Below are 18,219 nucleotides of genomic sequence, written 5' to 3'. Positions count from 1 at the left end.
GAATCATACGAAAAACAGGCGCTTTTGTAGAAAAACTCCACAAAAAATATTGCACTTATCATGTCCTGACATCCATTCCCATTACCGTCCCATAAACATCACCCCCTGCTGGCCACGAGCCACTACTCCTCAGGACTTGCCACCACATGTCACATGTGGCCTGTCACACCGGCAGACTTTATTCCTAGATTTCAGAATAACCTATCAGGGCTGTGCACAAATTTGTTTTGGAATGTAATGTTTCTAGCATGCAGCAAAGTTGGGGAGCAAGGAGGCATTTGTTTACAAGCCCTGCTACTGGGGAGGGGGGGGGGAGGAATAATGAAGATGAACACACACTTCACAGGATCCCTTTATAACCGTGCAGAAATTTGTGGCTTGTCTGTTTTTGTGGCCTTAGTTGTTAAACTATTAGTTTTCAAAGCCTGACCTATCCCTTCATCTAGTGTTTGCATAAAACTAGATATAAAGGTACCACCAGAATATCGACATGAAACCAGATAGGTTCCTTCATTACTTTGCATTTAAAATGATTAATAACTGATTTCATAGTTTAATCCCATAGCGCACTGCTAAACAGCTCTTGATGGGCAATCATAAAATACTGGAATCTTCCATAAAAGCCTAAATATCAAATCTGGAACTCTACAACTTACAAAAACATATACACTAATAGTAGATAAAGACCATATGACCTATCAAGTCTGCCCATCCCCAAACTACTAAACTCTATATCCTTCCTCTCCCATAGGGATCCTCTGTCCCCATCTGCACAAGCCTCAAATACTTATGATTTTATTAGAGCTGCACATTCAACACAATAATAATTTTAACACATGTTAACGCCCCCTTGCCTTTTCAGCTTCACCCCACCACCTGCCGCCAGAGCACTGCTAGAGAGCAACTGACCCGACTACGGAAGGAGAGAGGGGAGAAAAGATGGATACAGCCATCTGCTGCTGAATGCAACAGTCCATTACATCCTCTCCCTATAACTAATCTGAGAGAGAGAGGGGGGATCACAGGAAGATTTGCTGGGAGAAAGAGGTGCACACAGGAGGGTTAGGGTGATCTTTGAGAGGACCAGAATATGGAAATAGGGATGGAAAACCCTAGGAAAGGAAAAGAGGAAGGAATGGGAGATCTAATCTAATCTAATCTTCAGTTTTATATACCGGGTCATTCCCAGAGGGACTCGAACCGATTAACAACATAATCTTAAGACCACAGATGAAGAATAATAATGAAGGGAGAATCAGTAAATGTCAGCAAAAATTTGTCAGCAAGGGATTTTTAACAATTATCCGTGAGAAATATTGTGAATAGATATGTTTTTCTAAAGCAGGTCAATGAAGAGAGATTAACTGAAGGAAACTCATTCCAAATTTTAACCATAGTGAATGGCAAAGAATGTGAAAGCCTACCTAGAGTTTGAATCCCTTTAATGGCAGGGAACATTAATTTAAATTTATGCATATTCCTTGTAGACTGAAAATGATAAGAATTGAAAGAAAAAGGAAACAATGGGGAGAAAATCCCTTAGACTCTTAAAAATCACATCGTAAAGTTATCGTGAAAGATGGATATAGGGCAGGAAGTAATGAGGACAGAAAGAGTGAATAGACAGAGCAGGGAAGCAGAACCAGAGATGCGGAACGAGATGATTAGAAAGGTAATATTACCAGATAATAAAGGTAAGAGAAATTATTTTATTTTTTAGTTTAGTAAGGGGGTAATGGGATTTCATATATCACCTTTCTGTGGGACAACCGAATTGAAATGCGTCAAGTTCTGTATTATACAGAAGGAAATGTGAGGGGGCGCTTTATGCGATTAATTGTGTAATTAAAATTATAATTGCTATTGATTGTGCAATTAATCATGTGATTAAAAAATTTTAATTGATGTACAACCCTACTTTTTAGTAAAGTATAAAAAGGAACAATATTCTGTGCAGCTGCTGTTTATAAGTCACAAATTTTGATGTGGTTTTGGTACAACCTTCCCAAAGAATCAGTTGCCTGTGTTTTTACTAGGGCTACATGATAATTGCAATTAACATGTTAATTATTAATTGTGACAAAAAAATTAATTGCAATTAATAATCTCATGCAGCTCTTCTACCTGCCCGCTTTCCTCCCATCCCTCTCAACAGTCCAGCATCACTCCTTCCTGGACTCAACTGCCAACCTGCCTCCACCCTCCCCCCCCCCACCCCATACCCTTTACCTCTGCAAATCAATCTTTGGTCCTGCAACCAGTAGCAACTCTATTGAAAGTCCACCTACAGTCTGCACCTACAGGCCTTCCTTCTGACACAGCCACCCCCTTCTCAAAACAGGAAGTTCATCAGAAGGGGCCAGGCCGGGGCAGGTCAGTGGGAAGGCCTAGTGCAGGCCACAGGCAGCCTTTTAATAGGGCTGCTGCTGGCTGCGGGGCTGAAGATTGATATACAAAGGTAAAGGGTGATGGTGCAGCACTGTGGGATGGTGGTGGGGTGTCAAGATTGGCGATTGGGTCCAGAAATGAAAGATGCCTATAGAGGGAGGGAATTGGACGACGGTGGGGAAGAGAGAAAGAAATGGATCTTAGGCAGGGTGTGAGTTTGACCGGGGAGAAGGAGGAAGGAAGGAAGAAAGAAAGAAAGAGATTTGGACCTGGGGGAGGGAGGGAGATATTGGGGCTCCTCCTGTGGGCTCAGGCTCTCTCCAAAGCTGCCATATGTGTTAAATGGCTGGTAGGGTAGCTGAAGCTCTGCCAGCCTAAGAAATCTGCTGAGTCTTCCCCCTTCCTCCTCATAATTGCCTTAGGAGTGGAGAAGTCAGTGGCATGCCTCCAGTCACCAACATTTGCACTCCTCAAGCATGCTCAGTTCATCCATGAACCGAGCATAGTTGGGGAGTGCAGGCATCGGTGGCTGAGAGCACCTTGCACTTCCTCGGGCTTGAAACAGCACAAGGAGGAAGGAGGCAGCTTTGGGAATGTATTTCTTTGGCTGGCAGGGCTTTGGCATCCTCACTTGCAAAGGTATGATGCCTAATGTGGGGAGGAGGAAGAAGAAATGCATGGCTCCTCCTGTGTCATCCCCAATGAACTGCTATGCCCTATCTTAATCTCACAATTAACTGCAATTAAACATTTTAATCAAAATGCAGCCCTAGTTTTTATATCATCTGGGAAGATAATTGGATTGTCTTTGAGGCATAGGTGTAGAAGAGAACCAACACTGTTGAACGGGAAAATAAGTATCTATTAAAGGCTGGAAATGCTCCTTGATGCCAGCAATGATGGATGAATCTGTTGAAGTAACAGTAAGATGCTTAAGCAACTGGGCACATGATGGAAGGGCATTCGCAGATGGTAGTTGACTAGCAGACAAAACTTATAGCCACATCAAAGGCAGACAAGACAGAAATGATACCATTTAACGGTGCTTCATTTAAATTCAAAAGCAGCTATTGCATTTTTTAAAATCATTGAATTCAGTTGCCAGTTGTCTAAGATGTGTTAAGTTTTTACATATCGATGCTGGCATTTTACAGATGCTAGTTCATCTAGATGGAACAACCTGTTTACGGCTAGTCTCAAGCATTTACAGAATGACACAGGGACAAAGTTTGTCCTCGTCCCCACAGGCTATGTCCCCGTCCCACACTTAATTTCGCGTACCTGTCCCCCATGTCATTTTTTGTTCAAAACTCTTTTGAATTCAGAAATGCTATCCTTGTCTCTGCCCCTTCTGCTTAGAGGCCGTTCCACACATCTACCAATATTTCTGTGGAGAAACATTTCCTGAGATTACTGAGTCTATCTATGTCACTCTCATCCTATGCCCCCTCATTCCACAGCATCCTTTCAGTTTGAAGAAACTTGTCTTATTTATTCACTGATCTTTACCATCTTCCCCTCTTGCAACTATAATCCTTAGTTTTCTATACGGTAAACATGAAAAGTCTCTCTCAGTACCTACCAATTATAATCATTCGGAAGGGGTGAATATGTAGATTTATGGCAAGCACATGCAACTCCACCTATTAAACAACAAATAACACAAATAGTGAGACTAACAGCTTAATTTTAAGTTTTGGAAAACAAGAAAAGTACTGTGCCAGGCTAATTTCATGTTTCATTACTTGCACTTATCCCAGTACATTTGCTGTAAAAAGGTAGCATATTACATTACATTAGGGATTTCTATTCTGCCATTACCTTGCGGTTCAAGGCGGCTTACAAAAGATTTATAAACGGGGGTTACATTGGGAGAACGATTGATTTACTAGAGTGGTAAAGGGTGGATCTTTTGACATTTCTCGGGTTGTTAAGAGTAAGGCGGCTTACAAAAGATTTGAAAGGGGGTAACAATGGAAGCACGTTTGTCAAATTTAGAGTTATTAAGAGAACGTGAAGTTAGGACTGCTTCAGGAATTTCTTGAAAAGTATAGTTTTTATTTCTTTTCTGAATGTCTTGTAGTCAGGGGTGGTCATCAGAAGGTTGGAGATCTGGTTGTCCAGTCTTGCGACTTGAGTGGCTAAGAGGCTTTACCATTTGCCTTTTCCCAAATGTGAGCTCAAAAGTCAGGAGTGATTTCCCTCCCCAAACTGACTTACAATTTAAGGGTTCATAGACAACGGCGCGAAAGACAAAAGCGCGCGCCGCCGCGCCGCTCTAAATTACAGTTTTTATGGGCTCTGACGGGGGGTTTTGTTGGGGAACCCCCCCAGTTTACTTAATAGACATCGCGCCGGCGTTATGGGGGGTTTGGGGGGTTGTAACCCTCCACATTTTACTGAAAACTTCACTTTTTCCCTAAAAACAGGGAAAAAGTGAAGTTTTCAGTAAAATGTGGGGGGTTACAACCCCCCACACCCTCCACAACGCTCCCACAACGCAGCGCGATGTGTATTAAGTAAAGTGGGGGGGGGTTCCCCCACACACACCCCCGTCGGAGCGCTAAAAACAGTAATTTAGAGCGGTGCGGCGGCGCGCGCTGCGCTCAATTGTCTGGGCGCGCCTTTGTCCCGGCGCGCTTTTGACCTGACACCAATTTAAGTGATACCTGGGGCAACAAAGAATGGGATAATTAGGCCAAGGAGTGAGATTTGAATCCTGACTTCTTAGGTTCACAAACTGCTTCTCTAACTGCTAAACTACTCCCTCTTATAAATGTACCATATCTCCCGGACACCCTAAGAGGGGGTGCTGAAAATTTCTCACACAAACACCTGCAAGAATTGTTGACTTTTTGCTTGAGAAAAACTGAGCAAACACAAGGAGACTAGAAAACAAATGTAGGGTGGGGGGAGGAGGAGTCGGTTTATGTTTGGCAGATTAGACCATACAGGTCTTTCATTTACTCTGTTACTATATATTTTGGGAAAAATGCACAAAAAAGGGGGCATCGGGAATGCGGAGGGTCAAAATGACTGCCAAAAGTGGAGAGCACCTGGTCCGATGAATGCTCAAGTTCTGACATACAAAGAGTTACTTTTACGAGACTTACACCTTTTGGAGAAACAATATGTTGAGAAGAATGGGCAGAATAATTTATCAACATCTGAATTTATATCTTTATTATAACTAAAGAATAACAGAGATAGTGATCTCTAATGGCAGATATAGGTGGAGCAACAGTGATTCAAGACCGATGTGCATATGTACAATAAAGAACGACACGGTGACTTCTAGGAAGAAAAAAAAGCTGGTTGCCGTGGGTAAGGGAACAAGGCCATTCACCGCCCCGTGGAGCGGTGAATGGCCTTGTCCCTGCAGTTAAGAATCTTGCTTGCGTTGCCTCACTTCTCACCCCTCCCGGTCAGCAGCCCTCGCAATCGCGTGGTCCAGCAGCCACCTCCCTTGTGATCGCCACGGTCCGGGCATCTCTTCCGCTCGTTGGGGCATCTCCCTCACTCCCTCCCTCCCCCTCACTGGCGATTTTCAATTTTCTCTCTCCAAGCGGCCTGAGCCTTTTCACAATGGAAAATATTACCATATAATGTTCGTTGTTGCATTTCTTATTATCAGTTTCAAAAGATGTTGAAATTATATCTTTTCTTTATATATTTTTTGAGTTTATTGTTTATGTGTTTATTTAGTGTTTATATAACTCATTTATCTTATGTTGTATTTATAGTAATCTTGTTAAAATATTAGAAGTGTCAGAAGAAACCTTACCACCGTTTGCTCAAGTATACTATTTGCCAAATAAAGAAGGGGCCCCAATGCAAGTTAAAGCAGCAAATCAAGAATTACTGAATGTTTCTGAATTGTTCAGATAGAGAAACAGCTGTACTTTTCACTTTGATTTTGACTGTAGCTCTCGCTATTGATAAAACATGGTTATTGAGACTTTTCTTTAAAAATAGACACAAAGAGTTCCTTGGTTGTAAAATACAAATGTTTCCTGACCTTTCCAGAGAAACTCAAAAGCGACGTAGAGAATTTTTGTTGTTGAAATCTGGAGTCACATCACTGGGAGCAACTTTTTACTTGAGACATCCCTGCAAATATATTATTTACTACCGCTCATTTAAATATGTTTTCTTTGAACCACAACAATTTTCTGGCTACGTCTAGCCTGGATAAAGAGAAAACAACAGCTCCATAATTTTATATCTGCCTATCTCTCAGTTTTGTCTGCATACTATTCTTCCTTTAATAATATTTCTTTGTTCGCTCCAATGAAATCTTGGATCTACATTTGAGGACTTGAGTTGAGTTGGTTAGAAGATTTTCTTGTATTTAGTTTCTTTATTGGACTGTATATGATTTATATTGTATACAGTTCGCACCTCACTAACTTACTTTCTGTACAAGTGAATATTTGACATGTCATTTGAAAAATTAATAAAAAGAATTAAATATAGTAATCTTGTTAGCCCACTCTGATTCTCAGTTGAGGGATAAAACGGGATAGAGTACCCATTATCATTCATCTCGCCTTAAAAATTGACAGAAAAAAAGGTGGCAAATTACTGCTTTTGCTAGAGAGAGGATATGGGGTGTCAGAGAGGAAAACAGCGCTTACCTTGTGCCGGGACTTGCTTTCGAAGTGCTGATAATTGTTTCAAGGCTGCACCAAACCATGTGGCTCGTCTCCCAGCCACAGCCATAATGCAAAGATGGAGAAATAAAAACTCTCTCCCAACAGTCAGCAGGTCTGTGTTACAGAATTAAGAAAGAGCCAGAAGAGAATATTTGTTAAAATTGATTCCAGAAAGAGGGGAAGGTGAAGAAGAAAAGAAAATCCAATTGTTACAAGCCCCTGCACGACTTTACTTTTGGCTCATGAGACAATTTTGACATCACTTATAGCTGGGGTCACTGCAACATATTGGAGTTTTGATTTTGTTTCAGTTGAAATGCTGAATTCTATAGACGTTGTAAAGATCCACATTTTAGCTTTCTATAACTTTAATGTCATTTCTGAAGCCTTGGAAGAGTTAATTCAACGCCACTATCCATTAAAGCTTGCTATCACAAATTCATTTCTTAGGGAGATGCTGGTAATAACTCTTTTCTGTATGAATTTCCTTAGCATCCTAATATGCTTTTAATACATTTTTAAAAAATAATTCCACAGGGTGAGACGTCTCAAACCTTTCCTGGGGATGCTATAGCCATTCAGGATTTTCAGAAAAGCTGTGATGCAGTACCATTCAGTAATTACCCAACCCCCCTTTTATGAAGCCCCATTAGGCTTTTTTACTTCTGGCCACGGTGGTAAAAGCTCTAATGCTCATAGAATTCCTATGAATGTTGGAGCCAATACCACCACGGCTGGCGATTAAAAAAAAAAGCCTAATGCAGCTTCATTAAAGGGGTCTTAAAAGTACTCAGGGGAGGGTCGGCTTTCACTATACAAACAGGGTCAAAACATTTTACTGCAAAATTAATTACTTTAAGTGATTTTTCATACAGTACAAAATTATAACTGTATGCAACATACTGACACACCTTCTACATAATAAAAGACAAGTGCCACTTGCACCCTGTTTCTGTTGGATGGAAAAAATAACCGGGGCCTCTCTTTTAACGGAGCTGCATGCCAGAAAAGCCAGAAGAGAAAATCAGTTGTTATCAGCTGTTCCTATCACCCAGAACCAGTCACTTCCAGAATCAGGGCAGCAGAGTACATCTTAGGGGGGGAGAGTAAAATGAGGATGCCTTGGACCCACGGATCTAAAGCGCTCAATCTTAAAAAGAAAGTGGCCATGACATGGGGTCTACAGGGATCCTAGTTTTAACTGCTGCAGTCCTCAAGGATCTTACTCATACCACATTTCCTTGTTTTTAACTCCCACGAACCTCACAGATCTTGTTCACCCCATGGATCCTCATCTTACCCCCTTCCTGCAGACCCCATAGATTGGTAGCTGTGTCCACAGGAGGGAGGTAGGATGAGGATCTGTGGGGTCCACAGGAATTAAAATGATGATCCCTGTGGACCTTTCTGTTGGTTTTAAAAGTATTGCTCTATAACTTCATCAAGTGTCCCCTAGTCTTTGTAAATTTTGATGCAGTAAAAAAATTGATCCACTTGTACCTGTTCTACACCACTCAGGATTTTGTAGACTTCAGTTATATCTCCCCTCAGCTGTCTCTTTTCCATAAGAGAGGAATTCCATGCCCATTATCGTCTTGGTCACTCTTCTTTGAACCTTTTTTCGTGCCGTTATATCTTTTTTGAGTTAAGACCAGAAATGAATGCAATACTCAAGGTGAGGTTGTACCACTGAGCAATACAGGGGCACTGTAACATTCTTAGTCTTATTTACCATACCTTTTCTAATAATTCCTAGCATCTTGCTTGTTTTCTTGGCTGCCGCAGCACATTGGGTAGAAGGTTTCAGCAAATTGTCCACGATCGATACTCAGATCTTTTTCTTGAGCACTGAATTCCAAGGTAGACCCTACAATCCGGTAACTATGATTTGGACTACTCTTCCCAATGTGCATCACTTTACAGGAAAGGATAGTAGATGGCTGAATATGCATATGATTTTATCTGCCTTCATTTTTCTCTGTTTATGTGCGTCACTTTGAAGAGTTTGTACTAGTGTACTAGTATAAGCAGTCAGTTAAGTTTTAACAAAGATAAAAGATTTTAAAAAGGCAGGTTACATAAAACATATTTGATACATCTATTGATATAAGTAAGAATAATGTAAGAGGTTGTCATATGTGGGATGATATTGCATCTTAAACCGTTGTTGGATAGATATAAATGTCGGCTTTCCCTTATTATGACCGGGATAGCCATGCAAATGGTTACTCATAATTGGAAAAATTGGGATCGCCTTAATTTTACTTTTTGGTGGGTGAATTTATGCTTAAGTTATAAGTTTGAGAAGATGAATGCAGACATGCTGGGGCATACTAAAATATTCAAGTTAGTTTGGAGCCCATTGACGTCTTTTGTGGATTCATTATAATTATCTTTTCTCTTTGTTTCTGTTGTTATATTACACACATATCCGGGAGGGGGAGGGTGGGAAGGGGGGGGGTATATTTTTTATGTGGTTTTATTTCCTGGTGAAAATGTTGGTTGGGAGAGGGGGGGTGGTTATTTTTGTATTGATACTGATTGATTATAAGTGCTTATTTGATTATTATTATTTGTATGTATATTATATTGCACTTTTTGTTGGCTTTGAAAATTTAAGAAAGATTTTTTTAATAAAATAATAATGTCCAAAATGGCTATGTTCTGCAGTTATTGCCTATTTGTTTATTGCAAAAAGATCTTCGGGTGTTTTATAGACTTCTCTCTAGGTTCCTTTGGAATGGGAAAAAACTGTGGATGCAGTTTCACTTTTTGATAGGGTCTTGGTTGAGGGGGGGCATGGGTGTCCCTGATCAGCAGAAATACAATCAGGCTTGCCTACTCCGTTATCTTGGTGATTGGATTTTTGAACAAGATGTTTACACCTGTTTTGTTATGAACGGGCGTACTATCATCCTTGGCATTTATCTTCTGTTACATGTACCTCGGTCTTCTCTTCCTCGCACTCTAGCTTATTGTTGGGATCTTTATGTGATATCTGGAAGATTTTGGTGTTGAGCTTGGGGGGGGGGCATCCGGGGGTGTCTGACTAATTGCCCTTGCAAGGGAATATTCAGTTCTTGCAGGTAACTCTTCGGCTTCTTTTAGACGCTGGGCCCAATTCGGAATGACTATTTTGGAGCGTGTACTGACCGAGGCTGGGACTCTCCCCTCTTGGCCGGTATTTTGACTTAGGAACGGGGTTCAGGTCACTGATTTCTTTGCCTATCTGCAATTGGACAATTATGTTCATTCCTTGCAGACGGAGGACTTGCAGCTGGGTTCAGGCGTTCGGCTTCGCTCATTTTTTGCTAGCTTTGCAGATGGGGGGGCTTTTCGTTTCGGCATTACATAAGGCAATGTGCTTGTTGGTCCCGCCTCGCTCTTGGGACTCTTTGTGTGCCCGTTGGGCCCCGGAATTTGGCGAATCCCGACTCTTTCTGTCTCTGCTGAACTTTGGGAATGTCAGTTTCGGGTGCTCCATAGGGTTTACTTTACGAGGGTTCAATTGTATCGCTCTGGTTTGGCAGATTCTGATCAATGTGAGAAATGTACTGCTGCCCCTAAGTCCTTCTTTCATGCCTTTTGGAGTTGTCCAGTAGTTAAGTCCTTCTGGAGGCGGGTGGTCCAATATTTGGAAGCTCATTTGGGCTGTTTGATGTCGTTTACCCCAGTGGAGTTTCTTTTAGACAGATTTGAGGCTTTTCATTTGCCGCCTGGTGTCGGCAGTTTACTCCTGCGGAAAGCAGGCTTGGTGGCTAAAACGGTTCTTTTGACCGAGTGGGTGTTGGCTGACCCTCCTGCATATTGGGCATGGCGCAATCGGCTGCATGATTTGATGTTACTTGAGAGGGTCAGGTGCGTGCTTCCTTTTGTCAGTCCAAGTTTTTTCTATGGGTTTGGGGGCCCTATATCTATTCTCTGTCTCCTAGAATTTGGAGCTCAATTCTTAATACACTGCAACTTTGAGCTGTTCTGAGCGGTGAAGAGGGGGGACTGTGGATCTCCTCTGTTCTTATTGTGGTTTATTCTCTTTACTTTTAGTTGTTTGTTTTTCGTTCATGGTGCTGTGTTTTGTTGACCTTGGGGCTTTTTGTTTTAGTGGGGGGAGACCTTGCCTTCTATTTCTCAGGGCTCATCAGAGTACAGGACTCTGTTTACAAGGTATTTTAGACTATGCTGTCTGGGCCTCCCCAGTGGCGCAGGGTTGAGCTTTTTGCCTGTTGTTGGTCTTTTATATTGTTGTTCCTTACTTTTGATGGCTTGCTTTGGGTAGAGGGTGGGATGGAGAGGAGGTTGGGAGGGGGGGGGGGAGTTGTGTATTATTTGTAAGACCTGTACCTTCTTTGATGTGTCTTTCATTTCTCTGTTCAATAAAAATTGATTTAGAAAAAAAAATAAAAAAATAATGTAAGATTGTTAACGATATTAACAGCTGTGGCCATTCAGTCTATTTTGAGAGCATGGAAAGATGTTTCTATATTGTCATTTCAATTCTAGTGGAACTCAGTTTTTTTAATTGGAAAATATGAAGCAACTGTACGGGGAAAAGATAAAATATGGTTACCTATTAAAAAATATATGGAATGTAATAAGGATTGAATGGTATGGATGAAAGTGTATGATTGTTGGTGAATTTTCTCTGTATGTATGGGGAAAGGGTGGGCTAGGGTTGGGTTGTAATGCATCCCTTGCATAGGATAAGATTACTATAATAATAATAGTGTTTGAGATATACACTTCTCCCTACATATTCAGTTTTGATAGGGAATTAGCAGACCTGTGAATACAGAAAAACCGCAAATAACTTTTTCATATGTTATTCGCTGTTTTCTATTAAAAACCATCGTGAACATGGTGAAACCGCGAATATCATGGTGGGAGACCTGGCCTGTTCCTGAAAGAGAGGCAAAACATGGTGAAGAAAGTGCTGGGAAGCTGATATCATTTGGGGGGAGGGGCCAACAAGCTAAAAACTGCGAATAATCGAAACTGCGATTGCTGAAACCGCAAAGATGGAGGGAGAAGTGTATGTTATTCTGTTCCAGATACTGTGTTTCTCCAAAAATAAGACCTATCACAAAAAAAAGCCCTAGCATGATTTCAGGGTAGATCTTAATATAAGCCATACCCCAAAAATAAGTCCTAGTTGAAGTGCTGGATTCGCAGGCAGCAGTGCTTCCCCCTGCGCACCCTCCCCCACCGACCTTCCATCTCTTGCTCCCCACACTGATTACGAGACTGAAGGGGTCAACAGGCACGAGGGGGCATTCGGAGAAACTGAAGGGAGATAGGTTCAGAACAAATGCAAGGAAGTTTTTCTTCACCCAAAGGGTCGTGGACACTTGGAATGCGCTACCGGAGGAAGTGATCAGGCAGAGTACGGTACAAGGATTCAAACAGGGATTGGACGGATTCCTGAGGGATAGGGGGATCGTGGGATACTGAGAGAGGTGCTGGGATGTAACACAGGTATAGAAAGCAAACCAAGTAATAAGTATAGAAATCCAACCAGGTCGTGCATGTGCAAGACCGGAGGGTTAGGACTTCGATGGGAAGATAAGACTCAATGGGAAACCAAGGTGGCAAGGGGGCCCCTTCTGGTGACTCAGACAGGCCGTGACCTGTTCGGGCCGCCGCGGGAGCGGACTGCTGGGCGGGATGGATCTATGGTCTGACCCAGCGGAGGCACTGCTTATGTTCTTATGTTCTTCCAAACGGTAGCATCGCCGCAGCAATATAAACACGCTGCTTCATGCCTTTTCCCACCGGGACATTTCTCTGCCGCATCACTGATGTCATCAGCAAGCAGAACACGCAATGCCCCGGCGGTAGAAGGCCCGAAGCAGCCCGTTTAGATTGCTGTTGCGGCGCTACCGTTTGGAAGAAGATAATGGTATGTTGGTCTCGCAGTTTGCATGGGGAGGGAGAGATGGAAGGGTTGGCGGGGGTTCAGCTGCGCGGTGGAGGAGAGAGGAGATAGAAAGATGCTGTGGGTTTGTGATTGGGCATTGTTTCCCCCAAAATAAAACTTGGTGGGTTTTTTGGGCCCCAAATTAATATAAGATGGCATCTTATTTTCGGGGAAACACGGTACTTTGTTAAAAATTTTCCATAAAAATCTTTGAACTTAAAAAAACAACACCTGTAAAGACACCAACATTTAACTAACTGCATAATACAGACCTTAAAACCTGCTATAATACATTGGAAAGCATCACTGTGATGTTTATTAAACAACCAGGACTTCAAAAGTTTCCTAAGCCTTGGAAGGTTAGATTCGCACCTAACAAAATGCGGCAGAGACCAAGACTAGGGCTAACAGTCCCGAAAAGTTTCTTAACAAGAAGGAACCAAACGGGCGGCACTTGAAATCGATTCCAGATGAATCCAACGGCTGGAACCGCCTCCACGTTTACCAGGGAAGAACGAGACACCTTGGCACGCGCTACCCACGTGCAAGCCGAGAGAGAGCGCGAGACTCTCTCCTGCCCTGCATCCTCCCAACCCCAGCATCCTACCTTCAACCTTGCCATCAAGGTTCGCACCCGTCCTTCCGCCCCGCTCAGACGCAACTTCCTGTTTCCGGAAGAGCGGGACGTGACCGAGGGAGCGACGTGCGTCAGAGGGGGCGGAGCGACGGAGAGGGGAAGCTGAAGGCGCAGGGTGGGCGGCTTCGAAGATGGGTTTAGACTAGAGGACGAGGGGGCGGGGCTTGAGAGATGCAGATGCCTGACCTATCTGGTTTAGGTTACATTTGTGCCTCTCTGGCTTTGCCTTCTGGACGTCCCCTGTTGGCTTGAGCGGGAGTTGACTGGAGGAAGGATGCTGGATTTATACTTTAGAAATAGTTTGCAGCAGACTTTGGCCTTGATTCTGTAAACAGTGGCTAACTCATAGGCGTTGCTTGGTGCGGTGGTCAATCAACCGCTAGGCACTAATGCCCGATTCAGGAAAAAAATTTCGTTTCGTTTCAATTCAATTTTCCTGCCCAATTGATGTTTGTTTTTTTCCCCCAAACATCCTGGTGGGTTTATTTTATAGTTCTTCACCCCCCCCACCCCACCCCCTTTGCCCTCTCCTACCCACACTGGCCCTGTGGTGTAAACAAAATAAACAAACAAACAAAAAATACTTTTTCTCTCTCTGTTAAGTCCTAGCTCATGTTTGCTGTCTAACACCAGCTCTGGCAGGATACACATTTCAAATCTGACTTATTGTAATCAAAACAGAAAATAAAATGATTTTTTCTACCTTTTGTTGTCTGATCATTATTCAAATAATGTTGGTCCCAGGCTCTGGTTTCTGTTTGTCTTCTAATAACTCGCTTGCCAGGGTCTCCTGCCCATTTGCCATTTTCTTCTTTCTCTTTGCTAACCATCCATCTTCCATCTCTGTCCTCCCCTTCCCTTCCCCGGCGGTCTGGCATCTTTCCTTTTTTTTTGTCTCCAACCCCGCAGCTGCAGCGATGGACCCCACCCTCCTTTTCTAAACTACCCTTTCATCCAGCATCTCTCCCTCCTTCCCCACCACCCCAGGGTCCACCATTTCTCCCTTTTTCTTCCCAACTACCCTCATATCCAGTATCTCTATGCCTCTATCTACACCATCCCTTGTGTCCAACTTCTCTCCCTTTCTATTCCTTCCCTCCCTCCATCCCATTGTCCACCATTTCTCTCCCTCTCCTCTGTTTTTAGACCCATTATTTCTTTTTTCCCCCCCTCAGTCCGGCATATGCACATCTCTTTGGATCCCCTTCCCTCCCTCCCTCTGTGTACTTCTACACCAGGGGGCCCTCTGCCACAGTCCTGCTCCTCCTGTGGTGTGTTTTCTTGTCAACTATCGAGCTGTGTTTTGAGTTAATTTGTACTCAAAAACAAGCACATCCATTACATTGATTAGCAATTCTATTCTATCTACTTTAGGTTCGCCATTATTACAATTGCCCATACATAGCTTAAAAAACTTTAAATAAATAACTCTCAAATTTAATTTTTTGTTGGTTTTGCTATTTTATAATTTCAATTATAATGTGCCACAAAAAACTTATTCTGTTTAGTGTGCCAGAGCTAAAAAAAACGTTTGATAAACACTGTGCTAGACAGTTCTCAGGACACACCCAGCTATATTAAACCGATTAAATGCTGCACTACTGAGTCCCCTGACAAAGTCATTGGTGAAATGGATCCTGTTGGGACAAACAAAAACAAGTGCTAGCTTTATATATAATCTGAAAATGCATTTTGATTAAGTCAGAAACGGTGATGTGCCTGTGATTTGGGGTTTTTTGTGGATGAAGGGAAAACGGTCCTAAGTAGTGACTGCATATTGTGTAGTTGCTGCACATATAGGACGTCTGAGGCTTTTCCCCCCTTGTTTAAATTTTACTCGATGTAGTTTCAAGTTTCCGCCTTTTCTATTCATCATCATATGATCCTCAGGTGGCTCTTCTCCCATTTTTGCAAAGGCATATTTGAAAGAAGTTTTGAAACATTATTCATGCGATCTTTGTTGACTGGTGCATAATTTCCCTCTGACTACAAAGTAGTAGTTGAGGTCACTGGTTTCAAAATAAATATTGGTTATTTGGTTTCCACAAGTCTGCTGTTATTAAAATCACAATATTTTCAAAGTGAGCTATATTCTTGCAATGAATATGCATGACATAGATTTGCATACCAAGGATGGCAGTGTAAGCAAATTTATCTTATGCATATTCATTTTAGCAATCCTGAAAACGCCACTGTCTGAGTGTGCCCCCAGGACTGGGTTGCTAATTTTGGCACAATGAGAATGTCATTTCCCCTAGTTGCCTGCAGTAGCATAACCCCCCACGCCACACTCTCTCCCTCCCTTCCCACCCCCATACCTCTTTCAATCTTCACTAGTGCAAGCAACTTCTCTGGCCTGCTGCTTGTGCCAGCGTTGGCTTTCCCTCTGTTGTCACTTCCTGGCCCCGTGACCCGGAAGTGATTTCAGAGGGAGCCAGGCCAGAGTAGTTGCTCATGCTGATGAAGATTTAAAGAGGTACGGGAGGGCAGGGAAGGGAGGGTCAAAGTGTGGCATGGGGGGATGGAGGGTGAACCGTCAAATGAGTGTAGGACAATTTTGTGCCAACAATTGCGCCCTGACATTTGCGTACACGGACAAATGCACGCACTGAATGGGAGGTGACCCGCCATCTAGGATACTCTTTTGTCTTTTTGAGGGTTACCCTCTTTTTTGATGGGGGGATGGGGGAAGACCCCCCCCCCACCACCACCACTACACTCAAAACGTTCACTTCCTATCTTGTGTTAGGGTTAGGTTTTAATCATGATTATGGGAACCCTTTTAGTGGATATCTGGAACACCCTGATTTGCTCACACTCCTCAGGCCCCATCCCTTGGGAGGGGCTTGAGGTGCCTGAGGCAGGCTTCATAGGGCTGAAACACGATTGTGTCGAGACTGTTAAAAATAAAAAGGATTGAGCACCATCTGGTCTCTTCCGTTGTCGTTTTATGTTTCTCACTGTTCTAAAACCTATTATAACACTTCTTAAGCATATTTATAAATGAAGTAAACCCCAAACAGAATAAACTAATACAAATTGGAAAGGGCCATGGAAGAACTTCACCTAGATGAGATTTTTTCCCTGCAACATGTCTTCAACATTTTTTTCAGCATAAAAATGTTAGCAGAAGTGCTTTTTAGCCTTTATTTCAGGGGTGTCAAAGTCCCATCTCGAGGGCCGCAATCCAGTCGGGTTTTCAGGATTTCCCCAATAAATATGCATGAGATCTATTTGCATGCACTGCTTTCATTGTATGCTAATAGATCTCATGCATATTCATTGAGGAAATCCTGAAAACCCGACTGGATTGCGGCCCTCAAGGAGGGACTGTGACACCCCTGCTTTATATAGACAAGATTTAATGGCTGGCTTAAATCCATAAGCCAAACTTTTAGAAGAAAGCAGATTTCATATTCATTTGTGTAGTTAACTAGAAATTCAGCAATGTTTATTCTAGGGCATATTTTTCTTGGATTTGTGCTGTCTGAAATTAATGGTCATTTTTGTTTCTTTTCAAGGATGCCCCAAAGAATGCTGGAACTGATGGACTAGGACAGATATTCCTGGAATTTTACAAAAAAAAAATTATGTTGGCTTTTTTTCAGATGAGGGTCTACATCACCAAGGTGAATGTGGTGAATTTGGCCACCGAGCAACAGCAGCAGATACACTGGGAAAATGTGGGGAAGATCAACATGTGAAAGTGATGAACAAGCATGAATACCTGCCACAAATGTCACCACAGTCAGAGATGGGCAACAATTTTTAAAAATTTTATATTCATGCAATTTACAAGTATTACAATATTTATTTATTCAATTTTCTATAGTGTTCTCCCAAGAGAGCTCAGAACGGTTTTCTGTTCCTCATTGAGCGATTGAATCGGGGAGTTTGTATGCAACTGATTTGCAACTCCGTGCAAATCATTCACATGCAAAAAAAATAGTGAATCAAAATCGGCCAACAGAGATTGAATTGCTCCCTTTAGTGACTCTGGGCCTATGTATTATCCTTGCAGACTGGGAGAAAATCTTGCAGAGAAAGGTTCTGAATAGATTCTGGTCTACACCTGGCCATCCATTTGGGTTTACTGATAGGGGGCACTTAACACCTTTTGGTTTCAAGCTGAAGACAGATGGCCAGAAGCACACTTTATTTCAAGCAGTATCTTATATTTCTAACTCCAGCAAAATTAATCATTTCATGCTACACAGCATCTCAATTTACAAGTATGAGTTTTTATGTGCCGTTATCAGAAGACTTTTTCCCTCTTTTGTTATAATTTAACTATTGCAAGCCATGGCTGGAAAAAGCAACAGTTAGTGAGGTAATAAATTCAGTGGAAATTAGGTAGTGGGGGGAGGGGATACAAAATTGAGAAGAAGTGATGTTATCACTCCCTTTCTTTCCCCATCCCCAATCCTGCTTCATTTTGTCCAATCCTCTCGCCTCTCTCTCTCTGCTTCTCCTTTTGTTTTCACCCATCTGGCATGGATCTGTCTCTTTGGCTGGCAAGATCTGGAGAATTCTGCCGGCCCAGCTTTCTTGGCCGGCCTTCTAGCTGTTTAAACAAGCATCCTCATTGTTTTATTGGCTAATAACTGCTGCTTTGCTTTTGGGTT

General features: G+C 42.4%; 1 protein-coding gene across 1 annotated transcript in view; it reads right to left on the bottom strand.

Annotated features, from left to right (window-relative positions):
* Positions 1-13,696, bottom strand: part of MRPL42 (mitochondrial ribosomal protein L42) — a 42,883-nt gene extending 29,187 nt beyond the window's left edge. Inside the window, exons 1-3 of the mRNA XM_033953377.1 lie at positions 13,565-13,696; positions 7,026-7,157; positions 3,971-4,031 (exon numbers count right to left, since the gene is read on the bottom strand). Coding sequence (XP_033809268.1) covers positions 3,971-4,031; positions 7,026-7,110 — 146 coding nt within the window. The 5' untranslated portion in view covers positions 7,111-7,157; positions 13,565-13,696. The remainder of the gene's footprint in view (positions 1-3,970; positions 4,032-7,025; positions 7,158-13,564) is intronic.
* Positions 13,697-18,219: the final 4,523 nt, after the last annotated feature.

The sequence above is a fragment of the Geotrypetes seraphini genome, chromosome 7, assembly GCF_902459505.1.
Source record: "Geotrypetes seraphini chromosome 7, aGeoSer1.1, whole genome shotgun sequence".
Lineage (NCBI taxonomy): Eukaryota > Metazoa > Chordata > Amphibia > Gymnophiona > Dermophiidae > Geotrypetes > Geotrypetes seraphini.
Note: the sequence above shows the minus strand (reverse complement) of the source record. Positions and strands in the feature narration are given on the sequence as shown.